This window comes from Protomyctophum parallelum (assembly GCF_964188405.1).
Source record: "Protomyctophum parallelum genome assembly, chromosome: 15".
Taxonomy (NCBI): domain Eukaryota; kingdom Metazoa; phylum Chordata; class Actinopteri; order Myctophiformes; family Myctophidae; genus Protomyctophum; species Protomyctophum parallelum.
This window is the reverse complement of record NC_139710.1, coordinates 49265580-49284325: the sequence shown is the minus strand read 5'-3', so window position 1 is coordinate 49284325 and position 18746 is coordinate 49265580. Positions and strand designations below refer to the sequence as shown.

Genomic DNA, 18746 nt, shown 5'->3' with positions numbered 1-18746 from the left:
AAAGTGGGAGTCAACCCTTCCGGGTGGGCGTCGCTCCAAATTATGTGACGTAGCGCTGCACTAGAAGGGAGAAGAGGAGGGGCCGGGGGTGACGGACAGATCGATGAGATCCAATCAGGGCGTGCGCAAATCTCAGCCGCGACCCGCCCCCTCTAGACCAGAAACCTAACACGTTAGCTCAGGCATGGGCGGTCCTGACCTGTGAACATGATGATGCGCCTCATCATGTTTGTTTTGGCTGATCTAGAGGCCAGTGCTACCTAAAAACATTCATATGGGGAGACCTTCACCCTGCCTCTGGAAGGCTGAGCAGCACATCCACAGAGACTGGACCACCCATCAAGGCTGAGCAGCACATCCACAGAGACTAGACCGTAGACCACCCATCAAGGCCTATTCATATATATATGCCACATTCATACAACCAGCCAGGAGACCGTGACTTTCACAGTGCTAATACTGTATCACACCAGTTATATTGGCTTTCCCTTTTTTTGCAGTGTAATTCATTAATTAGAAGGAATAAAATGAAGGATTCAAGCCATCCCAAGTAACCGCAGACTGCTTGAGATTATGCTGCCGCATGGAAAACGGTCTCGCACTACTTAAAGCTACTGGACAATAGACAATAGACAAAAAAGCAACAGATCAGATTCATTCCCCACAACAATCTGATACGTGAAGGAATTGCTAAGAACCAGAGCGAGCCAGGGCAAAGGAAAAAACTACTGTGAAGATGTTCACACAAAGTTCACCTACCTTTGCTACTACAAGGAAAACACATGTACATGTACGGTACATGCATGATGATACTTTTTTATTCCTTGTTTACTCTTTTTTTGCCAAACCAAAATAAGTTTCACTCTTATGTACCTGTACACAGGGGTGGCTCAGGGGTAGAGTGGTAGAGTGCCCGGATGGGAACCGCAAGGTTCCCAGCTCGACCCCGGGCTCCCCCAGAGTTAGTGTCAAAGTGTCCTTGAGCAAGACACTGAACCCCTAATTGCTCCCGGTGTGCAGGTTGGTGCCTTGCATGGTTTCCACCGCCATCGGTGTGTGAATGGGTGAAAGTAATGCACAATCCAAGTATGCCTTGGATAAAGGCACTATATATAATTAACAACAAGTAACAATAAAGCAAAACCTTGAGCTAAAAACTGACATGACTGGACTTTTAAAGTCCAGGAACCAAGGATTTGCTTTGAAATATCCTGAGCCGAGGTCAAAATCATAGTCAATCATTGTTTTAAATACATTATAATAACATATTTCCATCACACCTATTGGTGTGATGGAAATAAAGAACATATAGAACTTTGGAGAGCTTTAGAAAAGAAAGAAAGAAAGAGAAAGGATGTGTTAATTGATTTGTCTTACGTTGGAGTTGTTGGTTAGACTCATCAGGTGGTCCATGAAGGCAGTAGGTTGAGAGCTCTGATTCTTCGATATCTCCGTAATCTTGAGGTAACGCTCTATGAGAAAGACCACATACTGTAACATCTATGGTATATGCGGGAACTCTCTCTCTCTCTCTCTCTCTCTCTCTCTCTCTATATATATATATATTCCGCTCCCTCAGGTCCAGTGAAGCTAACCTCCTGAAGGTCCGCAAGGCCAAGTACCGTACCTGGGGGGACAGGGCCTTTTATGTTTCTGCCCCCAAACTCTGGAATGAACTCCCCAACCATCTCAGAGCTGCTCCCTCTCTCCTCTCTTTCAAAACCTCACTTAAAACCCACCTCTTCAGAATAGCCTTCCCCAGTTGAGGCCTTGTTTACCTTTTTATCTTTTTAACCCTGTATCTGTTATGTTTTAGCTTTGATCTTTTTTCTTAATAAAGTCTGTTCCTAGTGTTCCCATGTAAAGCGCTTTGGGTATTTAGAAAAGCGCTATATAAATCTGAGCTATTATTATTATTATTATTATATATATATATTACACACCATGCTTTAGGTCGGAGGTTTTCAACTAGTGGTCCTTGAGGAGGTTCCAGCTGGTCCCCAGATAAATGAGGAGGTTCCAGCTGGTCCCCAGCTAAATGAGGAGGTTCCAGCTGGTCCCCAGCTAAATGAGGAGGTTCCAGCTGGTCCCCAGCTAAATGAGGAGGTTCCAGCTGGTCCCCAGCTAAATGAGGGGGTTCCAGCTGGTCCCCATCAGCTAAATGAGGAGGTTCCAGCTGGTCCCCATCAGCTAAATGAGGAGGTTCCAGCTGGTCCCCATGCAGCTAAATGAGGAGGTTCCAGCTGGTCCCCAGCTAAATGAGGAGGTTCCAGCTGGTCCCAAAGCTAAATGAGGAGGTTCCAGCTGCTCCCCAGCTAAATGAGGAGGTTCCAGCTGGTCCCCAGCTAAATGAGGAGGTTCCAGCTGGTCCCAAAGCTAAATGAGGAGGTTCCAGCTGGTCCCCAGCTAAATGAGGAGGTTCCAGCTGGTCCCCAGCTAAATGAGGAGGTTCCAGCTGGTCCCCAGCTAAATGAGGGGGTTCCAGCTGGTCCCCATCAGCTAAATGAGGAGGTTCCAGCTGGTCCCCATCAGCTAAATGAGGAGGTTCCAGCTGGTCCCCATGCAGCTAAATGAGGAGGTTCCAGCTGGTCCCCAGCTAAATGAGGAGGTTCCAGCTGGTCCCAAAGCTAAATGAGGAGGTTCCAGCTGCTCCCCAGCTAAATGAGGAGGTTCCAGCTGGTCCCCAGCTAAATGAGGAGGTTCCAGCTGGTCCCAAAGCTAAATGAGGAGGTTCCAGCTGGTCCCCATCAGCTAAATGAGGAGGTTCCAGCTGGTCCCCAGCTAAATGAGGAGGTTCCAGCTGGTCCCCAGCTAAATGAGGAGGTTCCAGCTGGTCCCAAAGCTAAATGAGGGGGTTCCAGCTGGTCCCCAGCTAAATGAGGAGGTTCCAGCTGGTCCCAAAGCTAAATGAGGAGGTTCCAGCTGGTCCCCAGCTAAATGAGGAGGTTCCAGCTGGTCCCCAGCTAAATGAGGAGGTTCCAGCTGGTCCCAAAGCTAAATGAGGGGGTTCCAGCTGGTCCCCAGCTAAATGAGGAGGTTCCAGCTGGTCCCCAGCTAAATGAGGAGGTTCCAGCTGGTCCCAAAGCTAAATGAGGAGGTTCCAGCTGGTCCCAAAGCTAAATGAGGAGGTTCCAGCTGGTCCCAAAGCTAAATGAGGAGGTTCCAGCTGGTCCCAAAGCTAAATGAGGAGGTTCCAGCTGGTCCCAAAGCTAAATGAGGAGGTTCCAGCTGGTCCCAAAGCTAAATGAGGAGGTTCCAGCTGGTCCCCATGCAGCTAAATGAGGAGGTTCCAGCTGGTCCCCATGCAGCTAAATGAGGAGGTTCCAGCTGGTCCCCATGCAGCTAAATGAGGAGGTTCCAGCTGGTCCCCATGCAGCTAAATGAGGAGGTTCCAGCTGGTCCCCTGCAGCTAAATGAGGAGGTTCCAGCTGGTCCCCAGCTAAATGAGGAGGTTCCAGCTGGTCCCCTGCAGCTAAATGAGGAGGTTCCAGCTGGTCCCCATCAGCTAAATGAGGAGGTTCCAGCTGGTCCCCATGCAGCTAAATGGGGAGGTTCCAGCTGGTCCCCAGCTAAATGAGGAGGTTCCAGCTGGTCCCCATGCAGCTAAATGAGGAGGTTCCAGCTGGTCCCCATGCAGCTAAATGAGGAGGTTCCAGCTGGTCCCCTGCAGCTAAATGAGGAGGTTCCAGCTGGTCCCCATCAGCTAAATGAGGAGGTTCCAGCTGGTCCCCATCAGCTAAATGAGGAGGTTCCAGCTGGTCCCCATCAGCTAAATGAGGAGGTTCCAGCTGGTCCCCTGCAGCTAAATGAGGAGGTTCCAGCTGGTCCCCATGCAGCTAAATGAGGAGGTTCCAGCTGGTCCCCATGCAGCTAAATGAGGAGGTTCCAGCTGGTCCCCAGCTAAATGAGGAGGTTCCAGCTGGTCCCCAGCTAAATGAGGAGGTTCCAGCTGGTCCCCATGCAGCTAAATGAGGAGGTTCCAGCTGGTCCCCATGCAGCTAAATGAGGAGGTTCCAGCTGGTCCCCATGCAGCTAAATGAGGAGGTTCCAGCTGGTCCCCAGCTAAATGAGGAGGTTCCAGCTGGTCCCCATGCAGCTAAATGAGGAGGTTCCAGCTGGTCCCCATCAGCTAAATGAGGAGGTTCCAGCTGGTCCCCATGCAGCTAAATGAGGAGGTTCCAGCTGGTCCCCATGCAGCTAAATGAGGAGGTTCCAGCTGGTCCCCAGCTAAATGAGGAGGTTCCAGCTGGTCCCCATGCAGCTAAATGAGGAGGTTCCAGCTGGTCTCCAGCTAAATGAGGAGGTTCCAGCTGGTCTCCAGCTAAATGAGGAGGTTCCAGCTGGTCCCCATGCAGCTAAATGAGGAGGTTCCAGCTGGTCTCCAGCTAAATGAGGAGGTTCCAGCTGGTCCCCAGCTAAATGAGGAGGTTCCAGCTGGTCCCCATGCAGCTAAATGAGGAGGTTCCAGCTGGTCTCCAGCTAAATGAGGTTCCAGCTGGTCCCCATGCAGCTAAATGAGGAGGTTCCAGCTGGTCCCCATCTAAATGAGGAGGTTCCAGCTGGTCCCCATGCAGCTAAATGAGGAGGTTCCAGCTGGTCCCCATGCAGCTAAATGAGGAGGTTCCAGCTGGTCCCCATGCAGCTAAATGAGGAGGTTCCAGCTGGTCCCCATGCAGCTAAATGAGGAGGTTCCAGCTGGTCCCCAGCTAAATGAGGAGGTTCCAGCTGGTCCCCATCAGCTAAATGCTGGAGGAGGTTCCAGCTGGTCCCCATGCAGCTAAATGAGGAGGTTCCAGCTGGTCCCCAGCTAAATGAGGAGGTTCCAGCTGGTCCCCATCAGCTAAATGAGGAGGTTCCAGCTGGTCCCCATCAGCTAAATGAGGAGGTTCCAGCTGGTCCCCATGCAGCTAAATGAGGAGGTTCCAGCTGGTCCCCATGCAGCTAAATGAGGAGGTTCCAGCTGGTCCCCAGCTAAATGAGGAGGTTCCAGCTGGTCCCCATGCAGCTAAATGAGGAGGTTCCAGCTGGTCCCCATGCAGCTAAATGAGGAGGTTCCAGCTGGTCCCCATCAGCTAAATGAGGAGGTTCCAGCTGGTCCCCATGCAGCTAAATGAGGAGGTTCCAGCTGGTCCCCATGCAGCTAAATGAGGAGGTTCCAGCTGGTCCCCAGCTAAATGAGGAGGTTCCAGCTGGTCCCCATGCAGCTAAATGAGGAGGTTCCAGCTGGTCCCCATGCAGCTAAATGAGGAGGTTCCAGCTGGTCCCCAGCTAAATGAGGAGGTTCCAGCTGGTCCCCTGCTAAATGAGGAGGTTCCAGCTGGTCCCCAGCTAAATGCTGGAGGAGGTTCCAGCTGGTCCCCATGCAGCTAAATGAGGAGGTTCCAGCTGGTCCCCAGCTAAATGAGGAGGTTCCAGCTGGTCCCCAGCTAAATGAGGAGGTTCCAGCTGGTCCCCATGCAGCTAAATGAGGAGGTTCCAGCTGGTCTCCAGCTAAATGAGGAGGTTCCAGCTGGTCTCCAGCTAAATGAGGAGGTTCCAGCTGGTCCCCAGCTAAATGAGGAGGTTCCAGCTGGTCCCCATGCAGCTAAATGAGGAGGTTCCAGCTGGTCCCCTGCAGCTAAATGAGGAGGTTCCAGCTGGTCCCCATCAGCTAAATGAGGAGGTTCCAGCTGGTCCCATGCAGCTAAATGAGGAGGTTCCAGCTGGTCCCCAGCTAAATGAGGAGGTTCCAGCTGGTCCCCATGCAGCTAAATGAGGAGGTTCCAGCTGGTCCCCATGCAGCTAAATGAGGAGGTTCCAGCTGGTCCCCATGCAGCTAAATGAGGAGGTTCCAGCTGGTCCCCATGCAGCTAAATGAGGAGGTTCCAGCTGGTCCCCATGCAGCTAAATGAGGAGGTTCCAGCTGGTCCCCATGCAGCTAAATGAGGAGGTTCCAGCTGGTCCCCATGCAGCTAAATGAGGAGGTTCCAGCTGGTCCCCATGCAGCTAAATGCTGAAGTTGGTAACCAAATGGATTCTTATACTGTAGAATCTACAGTATAAGAATCCGTGTAGATCATTAACTCTTGAGTGTGAAATGAGACCAAATGGACCCGAAAGGGTTTTTTGCCTAAGAAAAAAAAGAAAAACCCAAGTCACACTGCTGATCCGGCCCCTTTTAGTTAAAAAAATGCCTATCTCAACAGATAGTAGGGGTGTCAAAAAAAATCGATTCTAATTAGAATCGCGATTCCCGTTATGAACGATTCAAAATCGATTCATAATTTCCAAAAATCGATTTTTTTATTATTATTATTATTTATTATTATTATTATTATTATTATTATTATTATTATTATTATTATTATTATTATTTTTAGATTTTATTTCTGGTTAGTTACAGGAGTTTTCACTACATGGTGTTTATAATATGAAATGTAAGCTCACCCTAACCCTCACCCTTACAGTAAACATCATGTCTTCAGTCATATCACTACATGGTGTTTATAATATGAAATGTAAGCTCACCCTAACCCTCACCCTTACAGTAAACATCATGTCTTCAGTCATTTTCAAGTTAATCACTTCAGTTGGCTGGAGTAGATTGTGATGAAATCCTATGTATTGAATCAAGAATCATTTTGAATAGAGAATAGTTTCGAATCTGGAAAAAAAATCTTTTGAATAAAAAAAAAAATCATTTTTGGAGAATCGAGAATCGTAGAATCGAATAAATCGATTTTGAATCGAATCGTGACCCCAAGAATCGGAATCGAATCGAATCGTGGGACACCCAAAGATTCACAGCCCTAACAGATAGGCATTTTTTTAACTAAAAGGGGCCGGATCAGCAAGCTTTTTTGCAATTAGCACTTTTTTTCCCTTTTTTTTTACCAGAGTTAATTGGCCAGTGTCATGAGGAGCTGACTTAAAAAGCTACTGCCACTATAATGCTGTGTTCTACAGGCCAGGGAGGGAGGGGCACATGAGGGTACAAAGAAGCAGAAAGAGGCTTTTCATATATGAACCACTTAAACCCTAGTTGACCAGGGTTTGCCCCAGGGGGCTATAATTAGCTTTTACACTAAAGCGTTGCATTTTATGACATGCCTAGACCAGGGGCTGCTATAGGGTTCATGTGGTAAAAACAAAAATGACGGACCAATCTTTAGAACCAAAGTGATCATTTTATAGCCTTAATGTCTGACTGTACCTTTGCATTAGTCTACATTTCTGACTAATACAGTATTAACCCATTCTGACCTGAGATCAGATTCTAGAAATGTCAGTCGCTCTTCGATTTTTCAAAAATAGCAGACCTACAAGCTCGTATCGCGCCACTCGGTGGCGCGATATGAGCTTGTAGATCTGCTATTTTTCAATAGCTAAAGCATAACATGATGCCGACACCAAAATGGGTGCCCGGTCAGAATGGGTTAAATCAATGGTCAAGCGGAAGGCTCACCCTGAAACACACTCGCCCCCAATTATTTCTTGGATCGCCCCCCCCCCCCCAGCGGTTCTTGTATTCTTGTTTTACATCTTTAGGTTAGGAATAAGTTTAGGGTTAGGCATAGTTTCAATGAGGTTAAGATTAGAAATAAGTATGGTTTATAGGCATAGTTTTACTGAGTTTATGTTTAGGACTACTACTACCCAGTCTCACAGAAATACGTAAATCCATCTCTACCAAACTACCACGCCGTCTCTACCGAACTTGAGCCACGGGAGACGCCACACTGGGAGACGCCACAGTCGCCTGTGAGGTGCCGTGTCGAGCGTTTTGCGAAGGTCAGTTATAGGGCCGACTCAGCCCTGTCCGACAGTGGCGCACACAGATAGACAGACACTAGGTGGTGCTAGAGCACCTGCCCTTGCCCTCTGGACAGCTATGTGCCTTTTTGAAAAATAATAATATATATATATATTTCTTTACAGTGTACACTGTACAGTATGTGGACCATGATGATATTGATCAATTCTTGATTTTAAAAAAAAGCTTCAAATATATTATTCATGCCCCAACATCTATAAATCTCACACTAATAAGACAACTGGCCGGTTCCATGCGCTGCACAAGGTGCCCTTTCTTTTCACTTGAGCACCTGCCCCTCTAAATGTCTGTGCACGCCACTGAGCACCTGCCCCTCTAAATGTCTGTGCACGCCACTGAGCACCTGCCCCTCTAAATGTCTGTGCACGCCACTGAGCACCTGCCCCTCTAAATGTCTGTGCACGCCACTGAGCACCTGCCCCTCTAAATGTCTGTGCACGCCACGGCCGTCCGACTCGTAACCCGATATGGACAGAATAGTAAATAATGTCAAACCCCCAACTCACCCAGCCCGACCGACCCAGCCACGGTGAAATAGCACTTCCGTAAAATAGTCAAAACAGTAGTCGGTGTAATATTATGTACGGAGGTTTTTGGGGTTTTTCTGGGCGTGTATGTACGGAATTGCAACTCCGTACTTACTTACGTATTTCTGTGAGGTCGGGTTGGGTTTAGGAATAAGGTTAGGTTTAGGCATATAGTTTTACTGAGGTTACCTTTATAGGAGGCGAGGATCGAGCGTGTTTTCAATCAATCAATCAATCAGCCTTTCTAAAGACAGTTAACAGTGTGCTCACCTCGGCTGCTCCTGCAGATGAAAGGCAGCGGTTTGGAGCAGTCCGCCAAACCGTACAGAGGATGCTGTACTTCTGTCCAGTTGCCCAGAACCGTGCAGCCCTGCAGCTGTCTCTGCTGTGGACCCACTACTGTACACACCACACACACACACACACACACACACACACACACACACACACACACACACACACACACACACACACACACACACACACACACACACACACACACACACACACACACACACACACACACACACACACACACACACACACACACACACCACACACCACACACCACACACACACAATTTACAATTACAATTTACAATTTAGGCATTTAGCAGACGCTCTTAATCCAGAGCGACTTACATTAAGCAAGAACAAAAAAGCATGGGAATACATCACAAAAAAGCATTTATCATAAAACATGCGTAAGCTAAGAAAGTAACAGTGGAATATCTATATTATGAGACTATACATATAAACTATATATATATATATATATACTACTATGCTATACATATGTACTATGGCGTGCTATGACTATATACAATGCAATTATAGTGCTGTCTACATAACATGCTATAAGTCTGTATCAGATGCTATCTAAGCCTACAGAAATGCTATCATTGCTATTATTCCAGCGCACAATCTCAGACAAACTGACAAACACATGTTCCTCTCTCCTAAATACAATCATGCACGTACAGTATATATACTATACAGAAATGCACATATACTTATGCAGTCCATCAAAAGTCCATAAAAAGCCCATTTTAATTACTTCCTTTGAATGAAAACCTGCAGCGTGATGACGTACTGCTACTAGTACTACCCTTGAATGAATATAAATTAATCTTGATTCCATTCGCCTGTTTGATTCCCATATACTAGCTGTAAGTTCCTGCAATCACAGCTGATTTTAGTGCTAAATGCCTGAATTGTAAATAATTTTGATTACAGAACTAATACGTTTTTAATCTAATTCAAGATGACATCCAGACAGTGTATTATTAGTATTACTTATTTTACATGTAATCAGTACGCTAACATACAGTATGCATCTGAAAACATTATAGGTTAGAAATCCACCAAGCAGAAAGCCAAAACATGGCTAGCTGTCTGTGTCTCACTCACCATTTTGACCTGATATCAGATTCTAAAAATGTCTTCTACATCCTGACAGTTTTCTGAAATAGCTATGTTTCTATGTCAGTCGTTCTTTGATTTTTCAAAAATAGCAGACCTACAAGCTTGTAGATCTGCTATTTTTCAATAGCTAAAGCATAACATAATGCTAACACCAAAAGGGGTTCCGGCCCAAAATGAGCGAAACAAACTTTTTTAATTTTTATTAATGCATGTCAATTAGGGAAGTGCCGATGAGACATTTTGGCCGATATTGATATCCGATATAATTAATTGCTGTAATGGCCGATAACTGATAGTACCGATGATATATATGATCTCATTCTGTATTGAAAAATGATAATACAATATGATACAACTTAATTGTCAGCTTACACTGAAATTTGTTTTGTCCATTCTGAAAAATGGGTGTCTGCACTGCAGGCTTAGGCAAGTCAGATTTAACTTAAATACCTTTATTATATTTAATATTGTGAGCTTGTAGATCTGTTCAAGCTGTTACTTTGGGCTTGTTTATCTGTAAAGACAGACCGATTAATCGAACCGATGCCGATTAATCTAAAAACAACTAAAATCGGCCGATACCGATGTGTTTGCCGATTAATCACTAATGTCAATTAGGGGTCCTTGAATTTATTTATTTTTTATAATCATTGCTGCTACTGCTAGAGCCTTAAAAATCTTGGGGGTCACTGCATGCCATATCTTTTCAACTGAAATGGGGGTCCATGGGCTAATACGTGTAAATGTGGGGGTCCTTGACATGGAAATGTTTGAGAACCACTGGCTTAGAATAAGCAGACATGGCGGGCAGCAGCAACACTGGTTGAAAGTAATAAAATAAAAAAAGCACAGAAAACTACCTCAATCTGTCATTGTCACGCCGACTAAAACAAAGCACCAAACAATGTAGCTAAATGGGTCTGCTCTTCACATGGCCATAAAGCCCTCCATGCACACAGTTAGTGAGAAAAGCTTTTGTTACGCCCAGAATGTCTCAAACCCTATTCTTCTTCTTCTCCTTCATGCATCTGGCATGTGGGAATCCCCCTACCCAGTGGTGGAGTCAGTGCATAAGTACATTTACTCAAGTACTGTAGTAAAACTCATTCATGACAGGAACCCCTTTTGGTGTTTTAAGCATTAAGTCATACTTTAAGCTATTAAAAATCGTGAAAATGTGGCACAAATCTTTGAATATAATTATATTATAACGTTTTTTAACTCAAATCTTTGCTTCTGAGGGGGTCCCTGGAACAACATATTTTCAGATGGGGGTTCGCAGCCAAATACAGATAATTCTGGGGGTCCTTGACGTAGAAAAGGTTGAGCACCACTGACATAGAAACAGAGTTTTTTTTTCCTGAAAACTGTCATGATTTAGAAGACATTTTGGAGAATCAGTTCTCAGGTCAAAATGGATTAAGTACAATATGATTTAGGTCGTTTTACTTTAGTGGAGTATTTCCATTTTTCCCCCGAAACTTTAACTTCTACTCCACAACATCTCAGAGACAAATATTTTAAAACTAGATAGATTTAGTACTAGATATTAGTACTATGCTGTAGAAAATGTACATACATACAACCATGCACTTCAGCCCTATACTTTGGCTATACAAGCTCAAACGCGACACGATGCGACGCATTGTGGCGCGTTGTGAGCTTGTAGATCTGCAGTTTTCTAAATATGTTTCATACATTTTGTGAAAAGGGACGTTGTACATTCTGCATAATGAGTTGCCCACTTAGTTTTGATGCCAATACTTTTGTATGCCTACTTTTACTCGAGTACAATTTCAATACTGGGCTTTTACTTAACAAGTAACAACAGTTTTTCCTACATTGTAGTATTGCTACTTTTACTTGAGTAAAACAAATGTGAGTACTTTCTTCTTCCACCGCCCAGCAGTGTTGCCAGATTGTGAGAGACTCTTCATGTGACAACCACTCTCTGACTTAAGGTGCGTTACCCGTTCAAATCATATTTAAATAACGGTAATGGGTCGCACACACCAAGACTGCATTTCAGTCATTTATTCTTGCATTTTGGACAGGAGACAAACAAGCCCAAACCTTTGCCTCCTGTCCAAAAATGCCAGATTCTGTGAGAGAAATAAGAGACCGGGTATACAAAAACAAGCCCAAAAGAAACCTGACTGGGCTGTTTGAAAAATAGCCGACCTATATAAGCTCACAACGCGTCGCAATTATGCGACTGCTATTTTCAAAACAATCATGGGAAATAAAATGTGACAAAATGTGGACTATCTTGAATGGGGGTTCCTTCCTGGCACAAAATATTTCTAGATAGGGTGCTTATAGTTGGACAAATAGATTAACCTGGAGGTCCTTGATGTGAAAATGTGTGAGAATCACTGGTTTAAACAACGACATTAGGAAACAAGAACAAATAAGCAACTACACAGCCCCCCCAAAAAAAGACAAAAGTCGCTTATAATAAGCCGACATGGCAACACTGCCTCCCAGCTGTGTGCTCCACTGTGTGCAGTCATCCATGCTAACATCATGTCTCCTCCGGTGACCGAGAGATAAGAGGGTCTCGGGGTGGTGGTGGTGGTGTGTGTTATGGTGAGGGTCTCGGGGTGGTGGTGGTGGTGTGTGTTATGGTGAGGGTCTCACACTATAACTGGGTTAACAGGGGCTCTTTAGGGGGGAAATCACCCAGAATGATTTCATTGGCGAGACGGTCGGAGACACACAAGGAGGAGGAGGAGCTGGACAATATACGGATTCCGCACGTGCGTGCGCGTGTGTGTGTGTGTGTGTGTGTGTGTGTGTGTGTGTGTGTGTGTGTGTGTGTGTGTGTGTGTGTGTGTGTGTGTGTGTGTGTGTGTGTGTGTGTGTGTGTGTGTGTGTGTGTGTGTGTGTGTGTGTGTGTGTGTGTGTGTGTGTGTGTGTGTGCGTGCGTGCGTGCGTGCGTGCGTGCGTGCGTGCGTGCGTGCGTGCGTGCGTGCGTGCGTGTGTGTGTGTGTGTCACTTCAGTGTTCATGCCACTGGTTGAGACATTTCTCTCAAGACTCTGGGCTCCATTTTCGTCACCGCTAAACCCCTTATCCCTAAACTTCTTTGCCGATTCTTTTTTTTTTTACTATTTTGAAAAACATTTTTGAATAGTTCAACTAGCCAATCTACATTGACACATTGTGAGCTTGTAGACTGGCCATTTAATTTTTAACTACCGTAATTTCCGGACTATAAGCCGCGGCTTATACAACGGTGCGGCTAATCTATGGATTTTTACAGCTAACGCAGAGCCATCTCAGGCTCTGAGCTAACGTAGCTGCGGCTTATAGTCCGGTGCGGCTTATAGTCCGGTGCGGCTTGTATATGGGATTTTCCCTAAATTTGGCTGGTGCGGCTTATATTCAGGTGCGGCTTATAGTCCGGAAATTACGGTATTCAAAAATGATTTGCACAATAGTAAAAAAAGGCAAAGAAGTTTAGGGATAAGGGTGACGAAATTTGAGCCCTATATAGGCCTAGAAGGAAAAAAGTCCTTATGCACACCTACGGAGGACAGGTGCGTCGCATAACTAGAACTGGATAAGTAGAAAAAGTGGAATCCCACACACACCGTCTTCACTTACAGCATTTCATTGAGCAACGTTTCGGAGGTTCAGGCATCCTTCATGGCTGATGAAGGTCTGAATTACAATTCCAATTAAATTCTTTCCACTTCTCCCGAAAGACTATAGGCCCGTCACAATTATTACATATATTGTAGGGAAGCTTCACTAAAACACCGGGACAAAACGCTCCACATGTCCATAACTCTTCTCTATTCTGGCTCCAAAACTATGGAATGCACTTCCAATTACAATCAGAACTGCACTTAGCCCCGACGACCTTAATACAGGCGTATGCAAAGGCTCAACTTATGTAACTTAGATAGCATTTTATGTAGACATATAGCACTATATAGTATATATGCATACATATGCTTTAAGTAGCATGTGACATGTCAAACTAGAGGGTTTTCATGATGCTGAATCCATTCCAAGCATTACGTAGTTTTGCATAAAAAAACTCCTTGGGCTAAAAACGGCCATAGCCGTCATCACAAAATGTGATGAGGTCAGCACAAGTGGGGCTATGGCCAAATTTAGCCCAATAAGTGTTTTTATGCAAAACTAATTCTTCAATGGATTCAGCATCGTGAAAACCCCCTAGTTTGACATGTCACGCATGCAAAAGGAAACTTTTTAGGATGTCAATGGTGGCCATACTGACTGTACAGACAATTTTCAAAACTTTCCCCTCAGACAATTCCAGGCAACTTTTTTTTTCTGTTATTCGCACCATAGATTGAGAGTTATGAGCCACTTTAGTGGGGCCGTAAACCAAGGACTGTCTAAAGAGGACGGGACGCAGAGACCGTAAGGGCGCCGCCATGTTGCTCACATGGTGCTCCATGGAAGGAAAGAAACATGCGCAATGGGCTTTATGCAGCCATCACTTCCTCGTTCAGCTTCCTTGGTCTCAACTGAGCATGTTTCTTTCCTTCCATGGAGCACCATGTGAGCAACATGGCGGCGCCCTTACGGTCTTCGCGTCCCGTCCTCTTTAGACAGTCCTTGCCGTAAACAAGGAAGTGAACGGCAGCGAGCATGTGCCAAACACAAGGAGATCACTGAAGATCCAAAATAATAATAAAAGAAAATATTATAATATAAAACGGTTTGATATGAATGAAAAAAGACGTCTGTACACGTCCAAGGGACCCCGTGGTGTTGACTCTAAAGACGTGTATACACATGTGACAATGAATCGTTAACTTAAATGCATAATCGTGACAGCCCTAAGAATGAACACACTGTGTAGTACCGTATAGATGGACTTTACATTGCAAAAGGAGGAGGACCTGACTGATAATAGATTAGTAACAGATTAGCTACATTTGTCACAATCCGTCTACAATAAAAGTCAAAGGGACACGAAGGGCCATCACAACCTATAGGGATGCGCATCACTTATGCAAAGAGATGTGTTCACACTTATAGTCTCTCTCTCTCTCTGCCGTGTTAATAAAACGTGTGTGTGTGTGTGTGTGTGTGTGTGTGGGTGTGTGTGTGTGTGTGTGTGTGTAGGGAGGTTCACTGTACCTGGGCAGAAGATCATGGCTGGAACCTCCTTCACCACGGAGTCAAAGCTGATGTTGTTGGTGTTCCACCTGAAAAGCACCTCCTGCGTCAGGGGCAGGCACGCGTTGAGCGCCTGCAGCTGCCCTTTCTCCAGGGAGATATTCCAAATGTTCAGGTCCGTCACATTTCCAACAAAGGGTTCCGTGAAATTCCCGCCGAACGAGTCCTGGTCCTGGCCCAGGATGAGTATCCCGTCTGCGTGGATGTCCCGGGGTGTGTCCGCCCCGGAGCCCGTGTCCCTCCTCTGGCCGTCCACGTAGATCGCCCAGTAGCCGTCGCTCCTGCGCCAGGTGACGCACAGGTGGTGCCACGCCCCGTCGTTGGGCAGGAACGACTTGTACGGGCGGTGCTGGCCCTGGATGATGAGCGCCAGCAGGATGCGCTGGCCCTTCTTGTCCACCTGGCCGCGCAGCTGGAACTCGTTGGTGAAGACGGGCGCGGCGTAGGAGAAGATGGTGGACACCTGGTCCCACTCGGGGTCCCACTGGACACGCATGCACACGCTCACGGCCGGCAGCGCCGGGAAGGACATGTTGACGCGGGCGAAGCCCTTCGGGGATTCCTTGGGGAAGCTCAGAGCTGGAAACTGCGAATCTACAAGGAAGGGTATGAAGGAGAATCATTGACTCATCTGTACAAAGTGTACATATAAGTAAACCTTGCAGAGCCATGAGGCCCATAGGGGCAGGAGCCTATCTCCTGTTTCTGTAGCCATGAGGCCCATAGGGGCAGGAGCCTATCTCCTGTTTCTGTAGCCATGAGGCCCATAGGGGCAGGAGCTTATCTCCTGTTTCTGTAGCCATGAGGCCCATAGGGCAGGAGCCTATCTCCTGTTTATGTAGCCATGAGGCCCATAGGGCAGGAGCCTATCTCCTGTTTCTGTAGCCATGAGGCCCATAGGGCAGGAGTCTATCTCCTGTTTCTGTAGCCATGAGGCCCATAGGGCAGGAGCCTATCTCCTGTTTCTGTAGCCATGAGGCCCATAGGGCAGGAGCCTATCTCCTGTTTCTGTAGCCATGAGGCCCATAGGGGCAGGAGCCTATCTCCTGTTTCTGTAGCCATGAGGCCCATAGGGCAGGAGCCTATCTCCTGTTTCTGTAGCCATGAGGCCCATAGGGCAGGAGCCTATCTCCTGTTTATGTAGCTTGAGGCAGCTTGATGTACTAGTACACCCCTTGACACTAGTATGTCGTAGGGACTTACACCTAATCCAACCCTTGATGCTGAGTGCCAAGCATTCGGTCCCATTTTTCATAGTATTTGCTATGATCCGGCCGGGGATCGAACCCCGACCTCCCAGTCAAAGGGCTAACACTCTAACCACAAGGCCACTGAGCTGGTACAAAGTGTACAAGGTTCTGCCTTGACAGTCACGTCACCACATTCAGCTACGTCATTGGGGAGCTGCCAAGCACAACCACGGTCTCCAGACACACTACTAGGCTAGCGTATACTGAGCAGTACATCTACTGCATTTTGAGGCTAAGTGATTTGTTCAACCACTTACACCCTATGAATATACTGTACACTTGACACTATGAATATACTGTACACTTGACACTATGAATATACTGTACACTTGACACTATGAATATACTGTACACTTGACACTATGACAGATGCCACACTTTGGTAATGTAAAACGTATGTTTTCTTATGCCAATAGAGCAAATTGAAAATTGAATTGTGATGCATTGTGACTCTGTAGATCTGCTATTTATGCTATATTAGAAATATCTGAAGTCCATAATGACCCCCATGCCCAAATATACTCCAATGTTATTTATGCTATATTAGAAATATCTGAAGTCCATAATGACCCCCATGCCCAAATATACTCCAATGTGAAAGTGCTTAAAGGGCACATTGGTGGGAAAGAGTGCTATCAGAGAGTCTAACTACAACAGTCTAACAGTGGTTCTCAAAGTGGGGTTCAGGGACCCCCAGGGGTCCTTGAGGGAGTTCCAGGGGGTCCCCAGCTAAATGATAGTTAGGAACCAAATGGACCCCTTATGGGACTGTAACTCTGAGTGTCCAAATAAACGGGTCCATTTGGTTCCATTTGTACACTCTCAGAGTTAAATGAACATAGGCTTTTACAATATAAATTGGTGTGCCAGAGATTACAAATGTCATTAAATGGGTGCCCGTAGCCTAATGCATGTCAAACTGGGGGTCCATGAAATTAATATGCTTCGGAATCACTGCTAGAGCCATCAAAATCTTCTCTTATGGGGGTCCCTGGCATGTCTCTTTAACCCATTCTGACCGGGCACCCATTTTGGTGTCGGCATCATGTTATGCTTTAGCTATTGAAAAATAGCAGATCATATCGCGCCACCGAGTGGCGCGATACGAGCTTGTAGGTCTGCTATTTTTGAAAAATCGAAGAACGACTGACACTTTTAGAATCTGATCTCATGTCAGAATGGGTTAATCAGACCAGTGTGTGTCCAGTGGAAACCTCGTATGAATCTGATCTCAGGTCAGAATGGGTTAAATGGGGGTCTGCGGTCTAATAAGTGTCAATGTGGGGGTCCTTGACCTGAGAAGGTTTGAGACCCACTGAACTATACAGCATATATAAGCACTGCACAGAGGCTCCACTCACATTGGCGTGCGAGGGCGACGGGCTTGGAGAGCTGATCTCTGCTGGGGTCCCTGACCCAGACGGGGGAGACCTGCAGGCCAGCCTGCTTGTGCAGCTCCCAGACCCCCTGCTGCTCCTCCAGCTGACTGGGGGTGACCAGGGAGCTGAAATGTCCCACGCAGAACGCGTCCGCCCGTGACAGGGGCAAGGACTCGTTGATGAGCTGGTAGGCCCATTCCGATGTGAGGTGGACCAGCCGCTTGTCTTCTGCATGGGGCAAGGACACACACACATACGCACACGCACACACACACACACACACACACACACACACACACACACACACACACACACACACGCACACACACACACACACGCACACGCACACGCACACGCACACGCACACGCACACGCACACGCACACGCACACGCACACACACACACACACGCACACACACACACACACACACACACACACACACACACACACACACACACACACACACACACACACACACACACAATACTAGTTATATTGAGTGTGGGTTAAAGTGTCATTGCAGCAGCAAAGTATAATGATATTTTAGATTATATTGCAGATTATGTTCAGTATTCTAATACAGTTTTACCACACTGGATAAAAAAGTTCTGCGAAAACAGTAATTATGAGTAAAATGTCAGTCAAAATGTTATGGGTGGACAGCTTGGATGTAAAATGTAAAAAAATGAATTATTAAAGACTGTGTTTGGGAAGTCCAAACAGTTGAATAAGCAGTATTTAGTAATGTAATGCCAGGAGCATCACTCACCATTATGTGGGCCCGTCCCACTGTCTGCTACAGCATGTGTTGGTTCTCCAGTGCACAGCACCTGCATTTACAGTACGCTTTATTTTATTACAGTAAATGTAGATTATACATTCAGACTTAATATTATGTGAACAGATTTATCATCATTATGTATGTGAGATACTTGAAAATAAAAAAATAACACCATGCCAACACATCTTATGCCATCCATTATGGCAGGGGTTCTCAGCAATGGGCATGAGAACGTTGAGAACCCATGCATTATGGTTTAACCCATTCTGACCCGAGATCAGATTCATACGAGGTTTTCAATTGGAAAATTACAAAGTGTACAAGGTTCTGCCTCACAGTCACGTCACCACATTCAGCATAACCCATGCATTATGGTTTAACCCATTCTGACCGAGATCAGATTCATAC

The 18746-nt window shown here is 46.1% G+C and overlaps 1 protein-coding gene across 1 annotated transcript in view; it reads right to left on the bottom strand.

Moving 5' to 3' along the window:
- adgrd2 (adhesion G protein-coupled receptor D2) overlaps nt 1-18746 on the bottom strand; it is a gene marked incomplete at both ends in the record, with an annotated part of 84912 nt that overhangs the window by 39316 nt on the left and 26850 nt on the right. Inside the window, 4 exons of the mRNA XM_083783549.1 lie at nt 1378-1472; nt 8611-8739; nt 14889-15521; nt 17539-17784. Coding sequence (XP_083639675.1) covers nt 1378-1472; nt 8611-8739; nt 14889-15521; nt 17539-17784 — 1103 coding nt within the window. The remainder of the gene's footprint in view (nt 1-1377; nt 1473-8610; nt 8740-14888; nt 15522-17538; nt 17785-18746) is intronic.